The sequence below is a fragment of the Chelonoidis abingdonii genome, chromosome 9 (assembly GCF_003597395.2).
Source record: "Chelonoidis abingdonii isolate Lonesome George chromosome 9, CheloAbing_2.0, whole genome shotgun sequence".
In the NCBI taxonomy this organism is placed as follows: Eukaryota; Metazoa; Chordata; order Testudines; family Testudinidae; genus Chelonoidis; species Chelonoidis abingdonii.
In genome coordinates, this window is record NC_133777.1 from 3,104,301 (window position 1) to 3,127,940 (window position 23,640).

The window sequence follows — 23,640 nt, forward strand, 5'->3', positions numbered from 1 at the left end:
GTGCTCATTCATTATATATATCAATGTTCCTGGTGCTGGGGAAAATACTACAGAATTTTAACTTATTTATCTCATGGAGCCCTGCTTGTTTCTGGAACCTAGAAGATACCGCTTCAGCCAACCTGGCTGCACATTACCCTGCTAAGTCTGGTCAAGCTGAAGGCCGTGCACTGGGGATGCTTCGCTTTTAACCAAAGGACATGTAGATACAGTTTTCTTAGCAGCCCACCTGCATAACTCCTACATGGCTAGTGTAAGGTAACAATATAAAACATCCCCCAGCTCCAGGAGTTGAGCATACTGCCCTCTTGCAGCCCTCCTGGTTTTTGAAAGAACAGAGCTGGGCATTGGGGAGAGAGCACGTCACTATGGGGTTCTTCCAGAAGTTCGCTATTGGGGGAGAAAGGTGGATATCTTCATGGAAAACTATTGGGTTCAGAGTGCAGGCTTCTATCCTTATTCCCAGCCCACCACCCTTCTATTCTGCTGTGTATGCTGGGAAGAGACACTGTTTTAACATATCTTTAGTTTCTTTGCAAACTTTTGGTGGAACAAATGTATATTTGCAGGGCTGACCCTTAGCTGGATAAAATTGCAGACAGCTTGTTTATATGTAGCTCTAACTGTGACTGTTAACACAGTTTAAATATTTGGGTGGTTGGATTTCCAAACTGTAAGGCCCTGTCTGTTTTGGTTTTAAAACGTGATTTACCAGGGACGGGTTGGGCCGGGAGTTCATCCTGCCATTGGAGTGTGTTTGTATGAGTGTGATGAATTAGGCCTAATCTCTGATTCATGCTAACGAGAGTCATCTGGTTAGATCTCCCATGAGAGAACTAGCCCTGGAGATGCAACAGTGGGGTCATATTGTTTGAGAATGTCTGGATGACCAATCGGGTCGCATGATTGGCGGAACAATTGGGAAATGATCTTAAAAGTTGTGAAAAAATATGTTTTTAACAGGGAAAGTTCCAAACTTGGGACTAAAATTCTCAATGACCTCCATGGACGTAGGAGGCGCTTAGTGAGTCATCAGTGTCCTGTTGCATTTGGCTTCATTGTTTAAATGTTGGGAACAAGAAGATGAAGGAAATTATAATCTAAAAATAACTTGGAAAATGAACTGCACTACAGGTCCTGAGCATCTCTCCAGTTCCTGGGAGGGCATGGTGTGAAAATTCACCCCCCTCCCCATCGAATTTGGGAGGAGGAGGTATTGCATGATGCCCTTGCACCCAAGTGAGTGAATCAGCCCTGCCAAAGATGACATAGCTCCATGAGGTAACACGTTCCCTTTGTCCGAGTGGCTTCATCTCTGATCGCTCTCATAGCCATATTTGGGAAAGTTTGAAAAGTGTTCTCTGGCCAGAGTGATGTTCATAACAGCTATTTAAATCTCAGATAGACTTCAGACAGATCCCACCTGGAATTACAGAAGTGCCACTAGCTTGCCTTTGCCAGACACTTAGGGAATACAATCCGAGGTTTACGCTGGGAGAACACATTGGCACATGCCTGGCAACACACGTGCACCCTGTCACAATGCAGAGCGAGGGAGGGTGGGCGAGGGGTGGTGAGTGCAGAGGCTTGCCAGTCAGGACTGCTGGCTTCCATCCTTGACCCTGCCTGTGCGTTGCTCTGTGATCTTGGACGCTTCGCTTCTCCGTGTCTCTGTTTTGCTATCCATGAAGTGATTGATTAGTTGTTTGATAGTAGCACTGAGAGGGCCTGTAACTGGTTGCCCTTTCCAGAATCAGGTCATTTGCTGCCTTAGTTTCCCTACCTTCAGTGCTCTGTCACAGGCTTTCTCCCCAGTATAGGAAAAGGGCAACAACTCCCAAAACAAACAGGCCCTCACAGCCCTTCCCGGGCTCAGACGAGCCCCTCTAGCCCTTGGTGCAGGGCTCTGCTGACAGCCTTTTTCCCTTAGTGCATGCGTCATCACAGCCCTCTCCATAGGGAAACGTCAGCCACTCCTTCAGCCTTGGTTGGGGTTGTCCATTCCCTTCTCCAGGAGGGGCAACTGAAGGTGCAGGGCAGCCCGGTCCATCTCTCTACCTCAGGCTTCAGTTCCAAGGTCCTTACTCCAGCCTCACCTGTCCACACCATTATTCCATCAGGGCTACTCCCTGCCCTGCTTGGGGTAGGTCTTTACCCCAGCCCCACTTCAAGCCGTGCCTTCCTACGACTCACAGGCTCGATCCCTAGGCCACCTAGCCAGCTGCTGAGAAGCGCACCTCCTCTGAGATCTTGCCTCTACCCTAGTTTCTTCCCAACTGTGCTGAGTGTTGCTTTATATAGTCCCCACAGGCAGTCACATGACCCTTTCCAGCTAGGTCTTAAAGGATCCGTGCTCCAGTAACAGGAAGGCTGCTAGCACATAGCCTTGCAAATCCAGCTCACGCATTGCACTAGATGCAGTGTAAACAGAGAGTAATAGACGGTTCCTGCTCCAGAGAGCTCACAGTCTAAACAGATAGTCCAGACAAAGGGTGGAAGAAAGGATGTAGCATCACCCTCAATTTTCAGAGAGGGAAATGAGGCCCAGCAACCGGCCCAAGGTCACACAGTGAGTCTGTGGCGGAGCAGGGAATTGAATCCAAATCCTGTGTGTCCCAGCACAGCCCCTCAACCAGAACCCGTTCTTTGTCCACTACAGTTACAACAGCTACCTGGCAGGGGTGTACGTCAAGTTCTTTGCAGTCCTCTAATGAGCGGTGCTGTCCAAGTACAAAGCATACAGAACATTGCAAAAATTGCTGTGTCCTTGCCTTGAATTTTCAGGCCAGGAACTGCGATTTTGTTGTGGAAAAGTTTGCAGGAGAACATTGTGAAAATAGGTCTTCTTGGTCAGCACCCTTTCTGAGAGTTAAACATTGGGCCAGAATTTGTGACTTGGATTTTTAAATAAAAGTGAACAAACCTGTTTGTTTGTTTTTACATTACATTGGCATTGTACAGTGGGTGCCTTGGGTGGAAGACGGCCCTGGTCTCACAGTACTGTTGATCCCCGGAGGCAGGTGTCCAAACCAATGCTCATGCTCAGCAGTTGCCCAGGTCTAGCCTCAAGTCTCAATCTATGTCTCTTTTCCTGTGTCTGCACGGTCTGTCTGGTACATTTAATCCCCACAGATCCAAACATGCTTTAGAAATTGATACCTGTAATGGAATCGTTGGGATTTCCCTGTACCAAAATGTAGCCACCTCTGGGGTGGAATGGACAGTACACTACAACGCTATACAACAGTTTGGGACAGAAAGGGTGAAGTGTGCAGAGGACCAGCACAGGGCCTATGCATAAGTTCCACTTCAGCTCTCTGACGTGAAATGGGATTTGAGCACCTTAATCTATTAACCTCATTTGGCAGCCCAGCCTTAGCCGATACCCACCTGAGTCGGACTGAAACCAGGGATCCCATGGTGAAAGGCTCCACGTCCTTCCCTCACCCCTCCTGCCCCCCAGCTTGTTACAATGCTGAGAGAGCACCATGCGGCACCACTGCTGAGAAAATATTCGTTTCCAGACTGAAAGTTGGGACATTCCTATATATAGCATGAGTCCATAAGTGTCACTTCCCCAGGGCCCAGCTCCGGACTTGTAACGAGACTTATTTTTTTTAAAATTCAAAGCCTTTGTGGCATAAATCTGGACACCAGCCCCCCGCTGCACACAAGCCCTGTTGCTTCCTTTCTGCATCTTAGGAGAGGCGCAAGCCAAAAAAAAAGAAAAAGAAAAAGAAAAAGAATCGTCAGCTAAAAAACACATTTTCCTGGCTCGTGTGCAAAAAACACCTAGGTTTTTTTCATCCAGAAGCCCTATTTTCTGGAAGGGCTATTATGAAAGTGAGGCAGCACCAGGACACACTCTTTTTACACAGGGGCACTGGCCTGCCTTTTCTTCCCATCTACTACAAAAGCATTTGCCATGTTAACACCTACTGTGGCATTCCTGCTGTGTAGGCAACCTTAGATAGCAGTCCTATGTGGTCAGCTGCTCTGTGTGACTGTATTTTAAAAGGGGGCATTTCAGACACTTTAATATTTTGCATTTCTGTTCTCCCACTCTCCTCCCCCCATGCAACTTGTCCCCCTGTGGGCTCCATTATTGTGTATCACATAATTGTACAATCTCACTTTTGGGAGGGAGTGTGAGCTAATGGTAAGAGCAGAGGACTGGGAGTCAGGACGCCCAGGTTTTATTCCCACCTTTGTCAGCGATGTGCTGCAGCACCTTGAACAAATCACTTAACTTGTTGGTGCCTCAGTTTACCACTCTGTGAGACTTTGTTAAGGAGAGCTGAGTCTTGCAAGGAGCTTCTGAAGGAGCAACTCTGGAAATGTTTGGGGAAATAAGCAGAAGTTGCTGGTTGATTCTCCTCCCTTCCTTCTATTAAGCAGGGAAGTTACATTTAAATAAACCTTCCGTGAACAGAATAGTAAGGTTACAATTTTAAACACTCAAAAGGGAGGCAATGCAGGCATCCTGGGGCCCAATTCTCTTGTCAGCTACACCTGCACAGTTTCCAGTTTAACTTCATTGTGATTCCCCTGATTCACAGCAGGACCTGGAGTTATCTGCACCCTGTGAATGAGCTACAGTTAGTACAAGCACCTTACCACATTGTATCTTTGCCATCACTGTCCCATCCATGTTGGATGTGTGTGTGTGTAAATACCCCATCCTTCCTCTGTGATTTTCCAGGCTCTGATGACACTGGAGTTGTGATCTCACTCACGCAGGCTGCCCCCATCCTGGCCTTGCTGAGATGAGCCGTGTTTCTCTGGGCTGAGGCATGCAATGGGGTTTTGTTGCTTGTGTGCATGTAACATGGGGGCTAGAAGGAGCAGGGCAGTGTGTATGTGTCAGGGAGGCGGGCGTTCCTCAGGAACACAGGGCAGGAGGAGCGGGAGCCCCATTGTGGGGATATTAGGAAATGCATCTTCAATTGTTCATTTGGGAATTACGTGAAAGGAGGGGAGACTTTCTGGGAGGGGGATGCAGTCGTGGGGAGGCATGCCCTGCCCTCCAGGTCTGCAGGGAAACCCTAGTCTCTCCCGAAGGACAGAGAGCCCAGCTGTTGAATGTAGGCACCTACTTGGTCTCTTGAACTGGCACTTAGCCAGGGACGTGCTCCTCTTACCCCAAAGCCCTAGTGTGTCCTGTAGGGACCAGCCCTAACCTGCCTGAGAAGTTCTAATAGCTTTTTCCCCTCTGTAAGTCTATGAGCTTATGTGCCTCTGGGTGCTCAGAGTTCAGACCCCCGCTGGCACTAGGGGCCTCTTCATAGCAGCCACACAAGGATGAATCTCCCTCACTTTCCCTAATACTAGGGTGACCAGACAGCAAAGGTGAAAAATCAGGACAGGAAGTGGGGAGTAATCGGCACCTATATAAGACAAAGCCCCAAATATCAGGACTGTTCCTATAAAATCAGGACATCTGGTCACCCTGCCTAATACTGATGGGGCTTTAATAGACTCTGAGTCCTGACTTGAGGGTGGTTCTTTTAATGAAACAAACAAGGCTTGACCTTGGCTGCTTCTGCTTTTGAGTCCCTCCAAACCCTGCCCCCTGCTCAGAGTCATGTACTCCATCCTGCTTCAGAAGGGCAGGGAAACTCCTTTCCCCCACTTTCTCTCTGGGTTTGTTTTCTTCCCTGGCCCAGTGGCTTTTATTTTTGTAGCTTATAAACTCGAAGCTCGTTTATTAATGAATCACTGCAGCCCTCTGTCAGCCTGCACACAAGTCTCTATCTGTGCAGACAGTTCTCTGCGGCTGTGGATGCTTTTCCCATTACTGTTCTGGCTGGACTCCATGCACCAAAAGGGCTGAGAAAGGAGTGATCCAGTGTAGCTCTTTTTTTCCCCCTGCCCCTCTCTTCCCTCCCCTTCTGCTTCATGAAAGGAAGGCGGGATGGGCCCATGAATTACATAATGGGAGTATGACATCAGTCTTGGCAGCCGGGGCAGGCTATACTCTGTTTAACATTATGTGTTCTTTGGACTAGGGAAGAGGGGAAAAAAATACATTGAAAAACTCCTTTCCCCACAATGCTGCAGGAATAAACACAATGGCTGCCCCAGCCCTGCAGAGCATTAGTTGGCCAGTATAAATTGAACAGTTTGACGGCTGCAAACCCTCCACCTGTCTAAACTTTATGAATGAACAAAGCAGCCACCAGGCACCAGACCCTGCTGCTGGTTTCCTTGTTGGTCTGATCGCAAAGGGGGGTTCAGCTAAAGGGATCCACTATCTCTATCATATGTGTAACTGGTCCCCATCCCTGGGGTATCAGCACCTCACAATCATTAATGTAGCAATACTCGCAGTCTGCCTGTGCTGTAATCCCCATTGTACAAGTGGGAAACTGAGGCACAGAAAGACTGAGTGACTTACCTTGGTCACAGAGGGAGCCTGTGGTAGAGCAGGGAACCAAAGACAAGTCTACTAAGTCCCAGGCTAATGGCCTAACCACCAGACCATCTTTCCTCTCTACATCTTTGTCTGTCCCATTTGAACCCAACTCCAGTGGGCTTTCAGCAATTTTGATAAAATTTGCTTAACTACATATGTTTTTATTGACTCAAGCATCTCTGAGCTTCCTGGTCATTTGGGGAGCTGTGAAGAGAGCTCTTGTGGTGTAGTATTTCCAACTTAGTTTTTATTCCTTCATAGCAATAACTGCTCTTTTACTCTGCCTTCTAGCCAAGGCTCACAGAGCATTTCACAAAGACAAATGCATTGATCCTCACAGCATTCCTGGGCAGTAACATGATCCCCATTTCACAGACAGGGAAACTGAGGCAGATGTTGTGACTGCTCAACCCCTGAGCCATCCTGTCACCCAGGAGACAATTGAACTAATACTCTTTTTTTTTTTAAATTAGGGCACGTGACAGCCTGCATGCTGGTTAAATTTCATTGAGGAGCCTTGATCTCTTGCTGGCTTTAGTTTGGCTTTGAACCTGCTCTGAATTTCCTCGGTTCTGGCAAAGAGATGGGAAAATGTAGCCATGGCGGTTGTGGCACCGGATGGCTGCGTTTTGGTCCCATTCTGCAGCCTTAGTGTGGGATTTTATTGGTCGGTCGTTTCTTTCCTGGCATGTTTCTTTTTATGCTGTAACCTTGTTTGGTTAAGAAGCAGCTCTTCCCATGCCAGTAAGGCATCAGATAATTTTCCATACGTGTTGCAGAGGAAATGTTGGGAAAAGATGATCAGTCCTTTGGAAATGCAGCTGGCCGAGAGTGACCTCCTTGTGCAGGTGGGGCTGTGTGTAATCTCACCATTCTTCTCTCACTCATTATCACCTGTCACCAGGAACCTCGCTGCGGTCACAGGCCTTGCACAGAAGAGATCTGGTGCTGCTTAAAATCAGGGAGATTATTTTAATCTGTTGTTGGCTCAGAGAAGCCGTGGGCTGACTAGCAGCCAGTGAGGGAACAGTGTTTTGGCTTGTATGTGGATTGTGGTGCCCTCTAGTGGTAGGACTACAGGGAGGATAAAAGCCTTACTAGCAGAGCTGGCTAAAGGAGCTATCTTTTAACTCAGGTGATAGAAGCCTGGGATTCTGCAGTCAAAGGTGCTTGGATCTGTTGCCCGTGCTGCAATATGTGAGGTATAATCAAGGACTATGAGTTGGCAGAGCTATAATCCATCCGTAAACAGCATTACACTGTGCCTGGTCACTTATGCTGGGCAACTTGTCTGGAACTGGCCCAGGTGAAGAGAAGCTTCTTTTGTCTCCCTGCCCTTTCATGGGGCAGGCCAGGAGGGATCATCGTTTCCAGTCTTGGTCCAGGGCAAGAGTGAAGTTTAATAATCCTGGGGAGCCAGGGCTCTTCAGCTGTATCTAGGTTTACTCTTTGACAAAACAAGGAGAATGATGCTCAACTACCTGAGGACAGAGAGGAGTCTGTAGGGGCTCACAGTGGAGGTGGAGGGCCTCAGCACTGAAATAACATTGGAAGATGGATGGGTAGGAGCCACGTTGCTTTCCCAGAGTGCATCATTTCCCTCAGGGGCCTGTCTGAGACCTCAAAGAGCCTGAAGTAATGAACTGTATGGTGAGGAACACCAAAGGAGCCCTGAGCAGACACTAGGGTGTGGGGGATAATGGAGGGGAAGCCAGGAGTACAGTAAGGTTTGCGGCACAACAGAGGGGAAGCCAGCTAAATCTGTCAGATACATTAGGGAGAACAGGAATGTCAGCAGGTATCATATGCCACCTGCAACCGCCACCTTAACAATGGCGTTATCCACAAATCTAACAAGGCAGGAAAAAGTCGTTGCCTCTCTGCATAATGCAGCCCGGGCAGTGCTTTGAATGGCCAGTCATTGACTCTGAAGGTGTGAATGTGCAGCAGCACGTCAGTTTGTCTGGGAAGTGGCTGTAGTTTTGGGGAACAACGTGTGGGAGCTGTCAGGGCTGAAACACTATCTCCCTCTGCCCTGCACCTGAGGTGTTGTCCGACAGCATAAACGGGATATTTCCAGACATCTCAAAGGAGAGAACTGAAAAAGAAATACTCTCGCTGTCTCCTTGTTATTGTAAGGAAATCAATTACCCACTGTGTGTGCACCCCTCACAGGAGGTACACGGTGCTTGCTAAAGACTTGGCTTGCTGTCAAGCCCATCCTTTCACTGAAGGTATGTCGTGTTTATGCACAGAAATCCTTAATAGCCTGGCTGTTTTCTCCTGTAGCTTAGCTGAGGTCCAGTAGCAGTGAGTAGGTAGGTGGGGGCCAGGGGGATATCCAATACTAGCAATGGTTTTGGCTAGAGGCCAAAGGGAAATCAGCTAAATAGTCTAGGACTATTTTGGTGAAAGTGACTGAAGTGGCAGGCGGCCAATCTCAAGCTAACCAGCCTCACGTGGTTTCAGGAGTTTAAACATTTGAGTGCTAGGGGCCCAGGACTGGAGTGTATTTTGAAAGTGTGTTAAAGGAACCCAGTCAAGATAACAATCCCGTAGTTACACAGGGTTGGGGAAGAGGGAGGTGCGTTAGGGTCCTACAACCAAAAGGATTTCAAAAATATAAGTCACTTCCACCACTGATGCTGGGTTTTTTTGTTTTGGGGTTGTTGAACTGAGTTTTTTTGTTTGTTTGTTTGTTTGTTTTTTGATATTTTATTCATTATTGGAGCTGGTCACATAATGCAGAAAAAAAAAAGTTACCCAGAATTTTATTGGTGACATTCACTTGAGTTCAGAGGGATGGTCACAAGGCCTATATGCCGCTTAAATCCCACTTAGCCCATAGGGCTGGCTGGTTGCACAAGGATTAATTTAACCCTCCCTGCATAATGGCAAGTTTGGTGAATACACTGTCACATAACACTGGATGAACTGTGCTTATCTTAGCATTGTTTTGTGTTCATAGTCAGTTTCACATTTTCTCCGCTGCACAACACAGCTGGGTTTGGGTTGCCAACATCTGTTAGATATTTTTTCTTAAAGTCCCAGACCCTGGAGTCATGTGATTGTGTGATAACCTCTGCTTTCATTTTTAAAGTTTTCAGCTCTCTAAGTGATGGAGAAAAGTGAGAACACTTGACCCCTAAAGACTCAAAAGCCAGGAGACAAAATGAAACCAAAAATATTTTTTAAATGGCATCATATTTAAAGCAATCTTTCAGTTTTTGGAGGGGCCTGACTTGCAGTTTTTGAACATTTGAGATTGGCAGTACAAGGCTTCCAGCACTGAAGGGAGAAGGTTTAAATCCACCCAAACGTCTTATTTTCTTATTTTAACCTTCATGAAGCTATCTTTTTCTATCAGGTTTTGTAAAACTTTTTAGAAAGGATAGACTACATTTATTTGCAAGCGATGCAAAAGCCTCCTTGTAACTATCTATACCTGTCCTCGATAAATTAGATTGTGATGCAGTTATTATAGGTAATGTGGGGATAGAGGTGCAAAGCAGAGACCCAAGGAAGATAAACTAGAGAAATAAGACAGCATCTCCATGGGGAAGGGATTAAACCTGTCTCAACTAGAGCAGCTGGGATCCAATTCCAAAACTCATTGTTTTGTCTTATGAGTAGGAGTCGTAAATGGTTTTGGAAGTAACTTTGATGTCTGGAAGTTAAATGCCTCCTACACAGAGTGCAGCTCATGCATGTTTGTGAGAGTTTAGCAAAGGATGCTTCATTTTCTGCTATTATCTGGCTAGCCTGAGCAAAGGAAATGCATATTGATTTGACAAACATTGCTGTTGACTTCTGCCTTTGTGCATTTCTTAATTGTTATTTTGCAACACTCATGTTCCCTTCAGTGGGCTGCTGGAAATTTCTTCTACATATGCTATTAGCTTGGAGGAAAAATCCCCCAGAGAAAGACACCCCAACTCCTCAAATAAATGCCCCTTCCCTGTTAGGCATTCTTTGTCACTAATTTCCTAACAACCTCACATTCCTGTGGTTCCAGGACAGTTTTCTGTCTGTTATTTGAGAGGACTGTTGAATTTTGGACTGTGATTTTACCTTGTATGTTTGGTTAAAAAAATATAGAACAAATTTAGGTGTCAGATCCATCAGGAGGATTAGAACTTGCCGAATGAAATCAAAGATGCAGCAGCAAAGGGAAATTGCAAGGAATGCCCTAGGAAAGAATTCAGGGTTAAAAAAAAAAAAAAGGCTGTGATTTTTATGCTTTAAGTGGCACCTCTGGAACTTAGGAGAGCTGTAGAGTGGGCTCAGTCCTGTGAGGGAAGCACATGACACGCTGAAGGATCAGCCCATTATGCTTATTCCAACCCCCTTTTCAACCTGACAGGGTAGCTGGTTCAGCATTCAAATAGTTACAAGAACCGTTGTATTTACTAGTAGATAGCTATCTGTGTTATTGGTATTATATTGGTGTATTCAAGGGTCACAGTCAAGTATTTTAGGCTCCCAATTTAGGTTTTGTCCTGTGTTGCAAAACCTACTATAAATAGGTTTTATATTATATAGGTAATATGGGGATTTATAGATTGCAAAGATTCTTTTTTTTTTTTTAACTTAATCTTTTTCTTGCTGGTGCGGTGTTGAACCCATTTCTTCAGCAGCACTGGGTAAGAAATGAGACTCATTGGGAACTGAAATGGAAACTGACTAGTTTGTTTACTTTTAAATGTCACTTAGGTAGGACAGTGAAAGAAAGGACATAAATTGAACAGTATATATTGTGTAAAGTGAATGGAGGGTGGAAATAGTTCCAGTTTGAATAAGGTTCAGGTTATTAGTAAGACAGCGAAGGGTTTAAAATGGTTATTTCCCCAGTGTTCCTTTATATAGAGTTCAATACGGCCCCTGTATTTACTTTAACAAAAAATATTTCGTTACTCCTCCTCTTCTGAGTTCTGCAGTCATTAAAAAAGAAAAAAGATTTTTGTATTTAAGCTGAATGCGTCACTCCTGTAATTAATTACCAGTTCTTTTGGCACTGGCAACACTACATGAAGGCTCCACAGAAAATTCTATGTATAACTTAATAACTACTTCGTCAAAATTATTCCTTAAAGTAATTTCTTTATGAGGCATATTTTAGACTAAAGTTTTAAACTGGTGCCTGAGAATTAGTAATAAATTTGTCATGCCTGTAATTATTTTACTTTAAAAATGTTATGGGGGTATTTTTTTGTGTAGTGATAGGCCTAATTCATATTGACACATAATGCAAAGCTTGGAGCAGTGGATGCTTTATAGCTGGGAAAGGTGTTCTTTTTGGCTGAGAGAACTGTTCCGTTTTAATACACCAAGAACTGTGTCTGGTGATTCTGTCTGGAATCTGGATGGAGTTTGGAGACAATCTTTTCTAAGCCTCGATGGTGGAAGACAGACACAATGAATTTGCATGATAATAAGCTGCACTGTTCTCTTTCTTTAGGGATCTTTCCAATAACAAGATCACCATTTTAGATGTTCAGGCTTTTGAACATCTGACTTCTCTGGAAGAACTGTGAGTACACGTTACCCCTTTGTAGTCTTATGGCAGATTTAAGGCATATTTGAGCAGTTATGTAAAAATCCCTTTTGGTGTCTGGCAAGCTACCCTTGTTCCATAACACTTACTCTGAGCTTCCTGGCCCTCTATCCCCTATGCCCAGGGCTCAGATGCATCAAAAGCCTTTTTTACTGTTTGACGCAAGCCTAATTTGTCCAGTACAGAATATGTGCACAGTGCATTTAACTGTATGAGCTAGTGAACTCTCCTGGCATTCAGAAGTCTGGATACAATTTGATTCAACCCAGTGACCAGGCTGGTCGATGGTAGAATGGTCAAGTATTGTAAATGGGGACATAATAAAGGACTAACCCTGGGGATAGTGGTATCTCAGCATGTTGGTAAGGGGTTTTAGAACTTGGTGTCCAAATCCCACTGAATTTCTTGGTTTCCTGGACCTGGTGCCCCTTTTACCTGGGGTGCTGCCCTCTGGCAGTAACCCCTTTCTCTCAGGGTCTCCCTCTCCCAGGGGAACCCCCACCCATTGTCCCCACCTCACCTCAGTACGTGGCTACTGCCAGTCATTGTCTAGCCCCGCCCCTGGGGCAGACTGCAGTATCAGCCTACTCATCATTGGCAAGGTTGGGATTGAACATGCTGCCTTTGCCTACCCCTGAGCTGCCCTCTGCAACCCCCAGTACCTGTTGGCCTAATGCTAGGCCACAGCCTGGGGCTTTCCAGGATGGAGCTTCCCAGCTCCTCTGCCTTTCCCCAGCCCTGCTCCACTCCGGTACCTTGTGTCTAGCTCCCTACAGCCACGCCCTTCTCCCTCTACAGGCAGTGGGAGACTCTTTGGGCTCCTGGCTCCCAGCCTTTTTATACAGGCCAGCTGTGGCCTGATTGCAGCATGACCCAGCTGCAGCTGCTTCCCCCATCAGCCCAGCTTTCAGAGCTGCAGCCCTCGCCAGGGCTGCTTTAAGCCCCCAAGGGCAAGAGCGGGTAACCACCCCGCTACACTAGTGCATTGTTTCCAACTTCACTCAGCTCCATCTCTAGCCCTTGTGGGCTACTTCACAGCCTATGTGGGCAGCCCTGCCTCAGGCTTCTCCCCCCCACTCCCTCCAAAGCCTCTTGCACAGCTACTGCACATGGGAAGCAGAGCTTCCCCTCTCCAACCACACCCCCACCCTGAGCTCTCTCGCACTGGCAGCCGGTTGCCTCTTTTACAGCAGGTCTTGTTCCCCTGCTGAAGTCACATGACCTCTCCTAAAAACTTTGCCTTAAAGAGGCCACATCCCCTTAACAGATGTGCTGCCTAGGGCCTGTAAGGGCCAGCACCTTTTTACATCTGGTTTATTGACTTCTTCACCCCTGAGGGTCTGTTGGCTCCTAGAACCAGAAAGAGAAGGTGGGCTGATGGCAGGACTGTACCATTAATGACCATACCTTTGAGATGAAAAGTCCTAGAGCCGGGCCCCCAGCCATCCAAAGCTCAGGGTTGGATTTTCATCCTGTAAGAATGGCAGAAAATTATTCTTATAATTATGAATGACTACTAAACTTTTCGTTCCCATTTTCCCTGTGTTACAGAGATATAAGCCACAACATGATTTCTACGTTAGAAGATGGAATATTTGATAATTTATTTAATTTAAGTTACATGTAAGTTCTTGTTCCTTAACCTTCAGCTCTCTGAATATGGCTCTTGTTTTCAGAATTCCCTTCCCCTGGCTCCTACTACATCTCAGGTCACTTAGGGTCTGTCTACACTGCAATCAGAGGGGTGACTGCAGCACAGGTAGACATACTTGAGGTAGCTTTGATCTAGCTAGCTCCAGTATCAATAGCAGTGAAGCAACAGCAGCTTGGGCTAGCACATATCCAGGGTCCTTGGGTGGGGGTTATACACCCCGTGCTGTTGTGGCTTCACTGCTCTCATTATTCAAGGGAGCTAGTTCAAAGCTAGCTTGGTAGGTCCGTCAGACTGACAGCTGCAGCTATGGTGTAGATGTACCCTGAGGCTATGTCTACACGGCCCTGCAGTTTCGTCTGGGAAGCTGTGAACAGCTGTGTGCACTGAAGTGCTGCACCATAACTCTCCTGTGTGAATGCTGTGCCACTAACTAAAATGTTCCTAGTTCACATGACTGTGGTTGTGTTTCAAGAGGACAATGTTAACACCAACTAGGAACCTTTTAGTTTGCGCCTGCAGCATCCACGAGGGGAAGTCACAGCAGCACTTTGGTGGGCAGTGCTGTTCTCACTCCTGGAGTCCATGGGGGCAGGGTAGACAAGCCCTCAGGGAATTTGCAAAAGCACAAGTTTTTTAGCTCACTTTAGCATTTTCAAAGCATGTGACTAAGAAAGACAAAATGGCTGGAAGTGGCGAGGCTAAATCTCTGCTTGACTTCCTACTGTGGGACAGAAGCACTGACCTGGGACTCAAGGAACTGCCGTTTAGGCACCTATGTCACTTAGGTGTTTTTGAAAATGTTTACCCAAAAGGAATAAACCCCAAAGGTGAAATCAATGTAATTACAACCTCTGTCACTTGAAATAATTAAACAGACAAGAAGAGTAGAACTCGCAGGGATCTTTTCCCACTGTGCTCTTCAAGAGGAATATGCAAATAAGCAAGAATGACCTTCCATTCTGCATTTTCACTCCTACAGAGCGTTAGGACCATTGTTGACCTAATAATAATACTGTGTGGTAGAGCCCTGCACTGGGTGAGCGTAGAGTCCTGCAGCGGGACTGGGACCTGGAAGACCTGCAGCCATAATAACGGGAGCGAGATTAAAGAAGAGCTGCACGCAGGACTCTACTATCTAGCTCTTACATAAATAGGAGCATGTGGGTCTTTGTCTTCTTCCTGTGGCTGGGCCACAGGTTGAGAGATCAGTACACTTGCTACATGTACCAGCAAGGGGATTTAATTCTTTAGCTAAAGCAATAGAGGCTTGTGCTTTTAATACAAGAGAACTGGCAGCACAACTACAGTTGGTTGTGCAAACATCTTCCCACCTCTGTCCTCTTTGCAGCTGAATGCCAAAGGCTGTAATTTAGGCCAAACACAACTGCAGTTAACGTTTCCATCTTTTCATTAAACTGCCACATGACAAAACTGCCACTGCGTTTGCATTTCTTTTTTGATAGATCAGTTTGATTCTCATAGATGTTTTTTAATGACACTGTAAAAAATCTCCCTTAGCTACAGAGGTTGCCATTGCAACCAACTGATGTTAGACGGCAGACTATTTTGAATATAGGATCATGGCTGTAATTTACTTCTAATTACAACAATTATTTGTATTGTGAGAAAAAAGTGCTTGCAGTACTTGCCTAATTGTAGCCTTTAGAAAAATCATGTTAATTATTGCTTGATTCTCTATTCATTAACTCCCCTAGTGAATCTTTATGAGACATTTCCTTGGAGTGGTGCAGATGGGAACAGGGGGATTTTTATGATGGTGTAATTAACACTTATCCTATGGTTCCCATTGTCAAGTTAATGCATAATCTTTCTCTACTCTGTTTTAGAAACTTAAGTCTGAATCCATTTCTTTGTGACTGCAAACTTTCCTGGCTCCCCCGCTGGGTGGAAGAAAGAAAAGTTAACGTTAGTCAGCTGTTGGATACAAAATGCGCCCAGCCTCCTGAAGTGGCAAACCTTCCTCTTTTCAATGTTTCATTCACCAATGACGTTACTTGTGGTAAGGAAGGGAGATGGGCTCTGGTTTATGGTGAAGGTAAATCTAGTGGAAACATTGAGATCAAAGAGGCTGACACTCTTGTAATGACTTTTCCATCCCTCAAGTCATCTCAGTCAGTTCTCATCTACCCCACTCAGTAACGGCGGCAAGTCATTCTCATCTGATGGCTCGTTGGTGAATCTCAGACAAGATCCTCTTAGACTGGAATCCGTATCAGTAATGGGGCTCCTCTGTTGTATGTCTCAGCACAGAGGCTAAGGATTGGATGGGCCAGGGGCAGGAAGCTGCTGTCTTTTCACCCTAGAGGAGGTTCCTCCAAGCTACCTTAGAGGCACATTGGTGGGGCAATGAGGGGGAATCTTGTGTTCCGGTTGCCCATGCCACACCTGTGGTGTGGACAAAGAGGGCTTCATTTTCCCAGCAACCAGCACCTTTCAGCAGCACATTTTTGCCTAAATACGCACTGCGTTTCACCTTTATTTTTATCTCTGCTTCTCTGCTCAGACCAGAGATCAGTGCCTGCCATGCCAGTGACTTTATTAAGGGAGTCCCCATTCACTGAGAATAGGGCTGAGACCAGTAAACTCATTTCTCACCAGCCACCAAAGCAACCACCAGATGGTGGCCTCTATGTCCTTCTTCCTTAGGCCCCAATTCATCAAAGCAAGTAAGCACGTGCTTAACTAATTGAAATCCCTTTGAAGTCAATGGTACGTTAGCATATGCTGAGTAGGGATGGAGATGAACAACTGCATAAATGCTCTGCTGAATCAAGGCCTTAATCTGAACAATAGACTTTCCTCTAAGGCAGGGGTCTCAAACTCAATTTACCTTAGGGCCAGTGCCAGCCCTCAAATCCTCCTGGCGGGCCAATGTCACTCATGCCGCCCAGAACCTACCCCCCAAAACTCACCCCCCCTTAAAAAAACCCTCCGCCTTCTGCCTGCCTAAGGCTCTGGAACGGAGTTAGGGTGGAGAAGGTCTGGGGTAGGGGATTAGGGTGCAGGCTCTGGGAGGGAGTCTGGGTGGAGGAGGGGGTCTGAGGTGCAGGCTCTGGGATGGAGTGTGGGGGCTAGGGGGGTGTAGGGAGGGGGAAAGAGGTGCAGGCTCTGGGATGGAGTGTGGGAGCTGGGGGGTGTGGAGAGGGGGAAGGAGGTGCAGGCTCTGGGAGGGAGTTTGGGGGCTGGGTGTGTGTGGGGAGGGGGTGCAGGCTGTGGGAGGGAGTTTGGAGGTGGAAGGGGGTGTGGGAAGGGGAAAGGGAAGAGGGTGCAGGCTCTGGGAGGGAGTTTGGGGGCGGGAGGGGGTATGTGGGGAAGGGGTGAGGGTGCAGGCTCTGGGAGGGATTCAGGGGTGTGGCACTTACCTAGGGGCCTCCTCATGCTTCTGCCCCCAGGAACCGCCCTCACAGTGTCCCATTGGCTGCAGAGGCACTCGGGGTGGGGGCAACGAGCGGAGGCACAGCCCTGCTACACCCTGCGCCTAGGCCACAGGGAGGGACTGGCAACCACTGGAGTGAGCAGGCAGATGCCACTCAGCTCCGCTGCACTGCTGGGGCCCCTGAGGGGAGAGCACCTGGGAGCGGCAGGTGGGACCAAGGGAGAGACCTGGCCCCAAAACTGATGGAGCCCTGCGGGCCACATTGGGTTGGCTTGCAGGCTGCAGATGGCCCACGGGCCGGGAGTTTGAGACCCCTGCTTTAAGGTGTCCCAGAGAAGATGAAGTCCTGCCATGAGTGCAGGGGATTGGACTCAATGACCTCTCAAGGCTGACACCTCTGCTCCTCAGGCATAGTGGAACTTCCTACCATAAGGATAAAGCTGGTGTGTGTGGGAGACAGAGCTTTGTCAGGGGCCAGGACTGGCAGGTGCTTAGGTTCTGGGGTGAAGAGGGCAGGATAAGAACTTGTATAGAACAGGGTTTGGGAAATGCCTTTGTAGTTGTAGCTGTGTTGGTCTCAGGGTATTAGAGAAACAAGATGGGTGAGGTAATAGCAGAGCTCTGGGTGCCTGGAAAGCTTGTTTCTCTCACCAGCAGAATTTGGGCCAATAAAATATAGTACCTCAGTCACCTTGTCTCTCTTTGGGAAATACAGGCAGTTGTTAATGGCTAGCGCTGATCACATGTGGCCCATGGGATGTAATTGGGCTGGTATTTTAAAAAAGGTACTTTCCAAGCATCTATAATCATAACAAGGGGCTTTTCTCATGCATTTCTAAATAGGTAGCATGGCTCAATGACTGTCCTGGGGTTTCAGCGAGACCCGGGCAGGCAGATGGGATTGTTTTGGGAAACCGACGCGAGGACAGCAGTGTTGAGATGTTTTGGGAGCACTGTTGTAGCAACAGTCAGAGACAGACCAGTAAACATGCCTCAATTGCGTGGGCAGAATTGGACGCGAGGCAAGGAAATCCCAGCTGGGCTGAGGCTGTGTACGCTGCAAAATCAGTGTGTGTTTGTGGCAGGGAAAAACCCCCACCCGTCTTAGGCAGGCCAAGAGTTGGGGAACATAAGTGAATAAGTTACTGCCCTGGGAATGAGATCTGCTGCATATGTCTGTGTTTGGAGTGTGTGTGTGCACCATGTGACTATGTGTGTGTATTCATGTACCTGTAGGTTTATACCCTCTGCTTATCCACAGCACAGGATGGGGCAGCAGAAGCTTCACCCATATACTGTCTTGTTGGGGTGCCAGTGTGCACTCACTGCTCCTTGGGTGGATCTGGGTGTGGGCTTATTGCTCAGATACCAGTGAAGTTAAATGAATGACACTGGGTCCTGCAGAGAATTGGCGGCAGAACCAGGAAGAGAACCCGCCTCCCATGTGCTAGCCACACTCACTCCGAAGCAGGGACTCAGGATCAGCTTCATATCCTGTGGGAGCAGAATATTCTCTGTGGTACTCTTTATTTACTGTGCCTTGCTGCTCCATAAATCTGTGCTGATGGCCGGGTTTTCCTGTCATCACCGCTACAAAGAGATTGGCAAATGCCACGGGTGGATTAAAGGGTTCCCAAGCAAGACTGCAATAGGAAATGCTCAGAATAGAAACCCTCTGCTGTGTAGTCTCCCTGCAGCTCCCGGCTTAGGGAAAGTCCACTTGCAGAGGTGTGGTTTCTAACTGAGGGTTCCGATGAGTTATGGCCTGGCGTGGTCAGTTTGCAGCAGGCTTCTCTGTTCTTTCCCCTCTAGGAGCTCCTTACATAGCATGCTTGACCGACAACTCCACAGGGGCAGCCGATTCCGTCATCCTCTTCGTGACCGTTCTTTCCGCAAACCTCAGCGAGGAGACCTGCAGCGCCCTCTGCTATGCTGAAGCCCAGGAATACGGCGGCTTTGGCGACCAGGAGCAGTGTCTGTGCGGCGTGGCCCTTGAACCAAATTCTTCCTCCGGTTGTTTGCCATTTTGCACTGAGGACTCTGCTAGGCGGGCCTGTGGTGGCCCTTCCCTTGTCCGCTCTATCTTCTCAGCACGGCTGCACGCCTCTTTCACAGGTCCCCACCGCCCTCACAGCCTTCACCACATATTGGCCTTCAATGTCAGTATTCCAGTTGCTGTCAGCACTTTACAGTGGGACTTCGGGGATGGATCAGGGCTTCTCAACACTACCGAAAATGCAGCGCTCCATCAGTATGCATTGCCGGGGCGCTACAACATCACCGTCACCCTCTTCGTGGGTGCCAGGGTCACCTCCGTGCAGACGGACGTCGAGGTGGTGGCTCCCCCAGAGCGGATAGACCTGCAGTGTCCTACCCTGGTCAGGACGAACGAAAGCCTGGACCTATGGATCAGGAATAGGGGTGGCACTGGCCTAGCAGCTGCGTATAGTATTACTGCAGAGACTGAAGAGCCGGGCAAAGGTGAGTCGAGTTTGGCTGATGAGGTGCCTGCTGAAGTTGGGTTGGGCTGGGCGGAGGGAAGAATTACACTGAGAACTGGTTCCTTCAATAATTCCTTCCTTTTGAGGCCCTGCCAGCACCGGGAATGAAGGGCCCGCGTGACCGCTGTCCTGCATCTTGAGCACTTATACATCACTGCCAATTGGAGTAAGATCTTCTGGTGGCATTTTGCACCCACGTTGCACTGGTGGAAAGGAATGCACAAGACACAGGGCGCCAGAGAACCAGACCCACTCAGTCCAGATAGACCAGGCATTCTCAGTACCCAGGGTTTCTTCCACTCCCCCAGCACTTTTTTAGTCATCTAGTCAATCTCATTAGGCGTGCCCTGCAGAACCCTTGTGTGGCCATGCCCATCTGCACTGCAGTATCTGAGCACCTCAAGCTTCTTTTCTTAACATCTTCCTCATATCCTTCCCTACTTCCTCCATATTCACTCTTCTCTAAATTCCTTCTGCCTTAGTCACATTTTCACATGCCCCAGATTATGTAACAACCTCCACCCACTACAGCCCATTCATGGGGTAAGAACCCACGCCTCTCAGCACCAAATGCACAAGCACCTGCGGCTGGAGCTAAGGGAGTAAGACAAAGGGTGGTACTTCTAGTCGGTTCCTTAGGGTTAGGGTCCACGAGAAGGAGACATGGTCACACCTGCTGAGCTGATGTCTTACACTTGCATTGTGGGGTCTCGCCGGTGAGTCAGGCGTCCCATCTTCCAACACGTGCCCACCTCAGGGGCTTCAAGCTTTGTTTTTTTTCCCCTCATACAGTGGTTCACCCAATGTGCCCGTCAGATGGCCTGGTCTTCCCCGGCAACAATCACTGCTACCAACTGGTGGTGGAGAAGGCCCAGTGGCTGGAGGCCCAACAGCACTGCCAGGTCCATGGTGACGGAGAGCTGGCTTTTGTGAGCAGTCCTGAGATGAAGAGTTTCTTGGTCTCTCATGTCATCAGGTTAGTGAGTGCAGTCATGGCTGGGATTTGCTATGGGCAGGTTCATTGCCTGGTGCATCTTCGTGCCATTGTCACGGCACCCACAGTCCAAGGGGCACTTGTGCTCTGCAGGGATTGGCAGCAGACAAAGGAAGGGGTGTTATGACTCCAAGGTGAATTTACCTGTTGGCTGGGCATAGCTGGTTCTGCTGATTAGCACCTCCCTTACTCCCTGGAGTGTCTGGGAACCATAGAATCATAGAAGATCAGGGTTGGAAGAGACCTCAGGAGGTATCTAGTCCAATCCCTGCTCAAAGCAGGACCAACCCCAACTAAATCATCCCAGCCAGGGCTTTGTCAAGCAGGGCCTTAAAAATATCTGAGGAAGGAGATTCCACCACCTCCCTAGGTAACCCATTCCAGTGCTTCACCACCCTCCTAGTGGAATAGTGTTTCCTAATATCCAACCTAAACCTCTCCCATTGCAACTTGAGACCATTACTCCTTGTTCTGTCATCTGCCACCACTGAGAGCAGCTGAGCCCCATCCTCTTTGGAACCCCCTTCAGGCAGTTGAAGGCTGCTATCAAATCCTCCCCATTCTTCTCTTCTGCAGACTAAATAATCCCAGTTCCCTTAGCCTCTCCTCCAAAATCATGTGCCCCAGCCCCCTAATCATTTTTGTTGCCCTCTGCTGGACTCTCTCCAATTTGTCCACATCCCTTCTGTAGTGGGGGGTCCCAAACCTGGACACAATACTCCATGTGTGGCCTCACCAGTGCCAAATAGAGGGGAATAATCACTTCCCTTGATCTGCTGGCAACGCTCCTACTAATGCAGCCCAATATGCCATTAGCCTTTTTGGCAACAAGGGCACACTGCTGACTCATATCCAGCTTCTTGTCCACTGTAATTGCCAGGTCCTTTTCTGCAGAACTGCCTCTTAGCCAGTTGGTCCCCAGTCTGTAGCAGTGCCTGGGTTTCTTCTGTCCTAAGTGCAGGATTCTGCACTTGTCCTTGTTGAACCTCACCAGATTTCTTTTGGCCCAATCCTCCAATTTGTCTAGGTCACTCTGGACCCTATCCTTACCCTCAAATGTATCTACCTCTTCCCCTAGCTTAGTGTCATCCATAAACTTGCTGTCCATGGGTGCAATCCATCCCATTATCCAGATCATTAATGAAGATGTTGAACAAAACCGGCCCCGGGACCAACCCCTGGGCCACTCCGCTTGATACTGGTTGCCAACTGGACATGGAGCCGTTGATCACTACTCGTTGACCCGACAATCTAGCCAGCTTTCTGTCCACCTTATAGTCCATTCATCCAGCCCATACTTTTTTAACTTGCTGGCAAGAATACTGTGGGAGACCGTATCAAAAGCTTTGCTAAAGTCAAGATATATCATGTCTGCCACTTTCCCCATATCCACAGAGCCAGTTATCTCATCATAGAAGGCAATTGTGGTCAGGCATGATTGTCCTTGGTGAATCCATGCTGACTGTTCCTGATCACCTTCCTCTCCTCCAAGTGCTTCAAAATGGATTCCTTGAAGACCTGCTCCATTTTTCCAGGGACTTAGGTGAAGCTGACCAGTGTGTAGTTCCCCAGATTCTCCTTCTTCCCTTTTTTAATGATGGACACTATCTAAAGATGGGAGAAGCAGTGCAACATGTCAGGGATACTGCAACCATTCTTCAGAAACCCAGCCTCCCAGGGCATGTGTTCTTGAGGCCTAGGGATGGCAGAATATAGTTGCATCAGGGTTACTGCATCCAATGAGGAAAATGCTGAGGTCCCTGGGTGTGTACGTCTGGGTGAAGGTGGAAGGTTGTCACTGAATGAGTAGGAGGAAGGTACTGGAATAAGCACAGCCGTACCGCAGCATCCCTGTCTTTGACCCTGGAGTGATGACTGAGTTTGTTAGGAATTAAATCCTGCTAGAGAAGCATTTTATTCTGGTTTATTGCATATGGATTGTTTGAAAGAGACCTTGGAAACCCCATTCCCTGTCTGCTCTCTGTGGGCATTTAAGAACGCAGGTCCTTTTAGTGAAGATCAAAGCTTGCCCTATGTTTCTTAGCTGCAATTTCCCAGCTCCCCAAACTTTGGCACCGCCCTCCACCCCAGACGTGGCAGCAGGGCTCTGCATATCCAGTCTGCAAAGTGCTTCAGGAGTCGTGGTGACAGAAGGCAAGCGCCATAGAAAGAAAAAGTGATGCTGTGAGGCTGCCTCTCTCCATTGAGTCTCACGCAGCTGCCCAGTCACATGGTGTCCACCTCAGCCGAAGACCCTCTTGAGACAGAAGAGCCCACTTCCCCAAGTGTTGGGCTGTGAAGGCATCTGTTCCACCTCACAGCCAGCGCTTTCTGAACAGGCGGCATGGAACATGTCAGCCTTTGATGAAATCCACCCCACAAATGCCCTTTCTGCAACCAGCCACCTGAAAGGGGGACTGCTCAGACCTTCCCAGGGGCCTGACAGCTCCATGCAGATGCAGATATTGGCGGGACCTTCTTAATAAACACGTCCCAGAAAGCACACGGGACTGGAGCAGCTGCATGTGATGTAGCCTTTGAACAGGCCTGCCCTGGGCCCAATGGCCTTTCTCCTCAGCTTGTTTTCTTGTGTTGCTCCATTCACACTGGGATTGCTCCCGAGATTACAAACATGTGCGCCCGGCAAGGCCAAGTGAGACGAGCCCATCCTTTCCGAAGGGTTAGGAGCTGGTCACTCGGTGCACTGATTTATCTCGCATTGCGTGCAGGGCTTTGGATAGACTGCAGTGGCAATGAAATCATGAGACCTAGAAAGGAGCGAGCCAACCAAGCTGTTTCCCAGCTGCCGCAGCTCATTGTTCTCCACTCCGGCGCCCTTCTTCTCTTTGTTTATTTATTAATTTATTAATCCGTTCAGATAAACATGAATGAGATGATTCCAGGATGTGATTTCCCTGGCGATAAAATGGAAATGAAGTACAAGCCATGGTTTTTTGGAACGCGTGACTTCCAGGGTTTCTTGTGGGAAAATGACAGAAGCAAAAATCTGTTTCCCATTAGCGCACACGGCAGTTATGGTCACTCTCTTCTCTTCCTCTCTCCTGTCTCTTGATGATCTTTCCCAGAACCAGTGTGCTCTGAACCAGTTCTCCCCACCAAGAACC

General features: G+C 48.0%; 1 protein-coding gene and 1 long non-coding RNA gene across 4 annotated transcripts in view; one reads left to right on the plus strand and one right to left on the minus strand.

Moving 5' to 3' along the window:
* Nucleotides 1–23,640, plus strand: part of PKD1 (polycystin 1, transient receptor potential channel interacting) — a 132,720-nt gene that overhangs the window by 41,054 nt on the left and 68,026 nt on the right. Inside the window, exons 2-6 of the mRNA XM_032762640.2 lie at nt 11,874–11,945; nt 13,521–13,592; nt 15,471–15,643; nt 18,833–19,501; nt 20,314–20,497. Coding sequence (XP_032618531.2) covers nt 11,874–11,945; nt 13,521–13,592; nt 15,471–15,643; nt 18,833–19,501; nt 20,314–20,497 — 1,170 coding nt within the window. The remainder of the gene's footprint in view (nt 1–11,873; nt 11,946–13,520; nt 13,593–15,470; nt 15,644–18,832; nt 19,502–20,313; nt 20,498–23,640) is intronic.
* LOC116814787 (uncharacterized) overlaps nt 1–23,640 on the minus strand; it is a 42,110-nt gene that overhangs the window by 6,992 nt on the left and 11,478 nt on the right. For all 3 annotated transcript variants that reach the window (XR_012656478.1, XR_004371346.2, XR_004371347.2), the window contains one exon: nt 13,377–13,441. This is a non-coding gene — a long non-coding RNA (uncharacterized LOC116814787). The remainder of the gene's footprint in view (nt 1–13,376; nt 13,442–23,640) is intronic.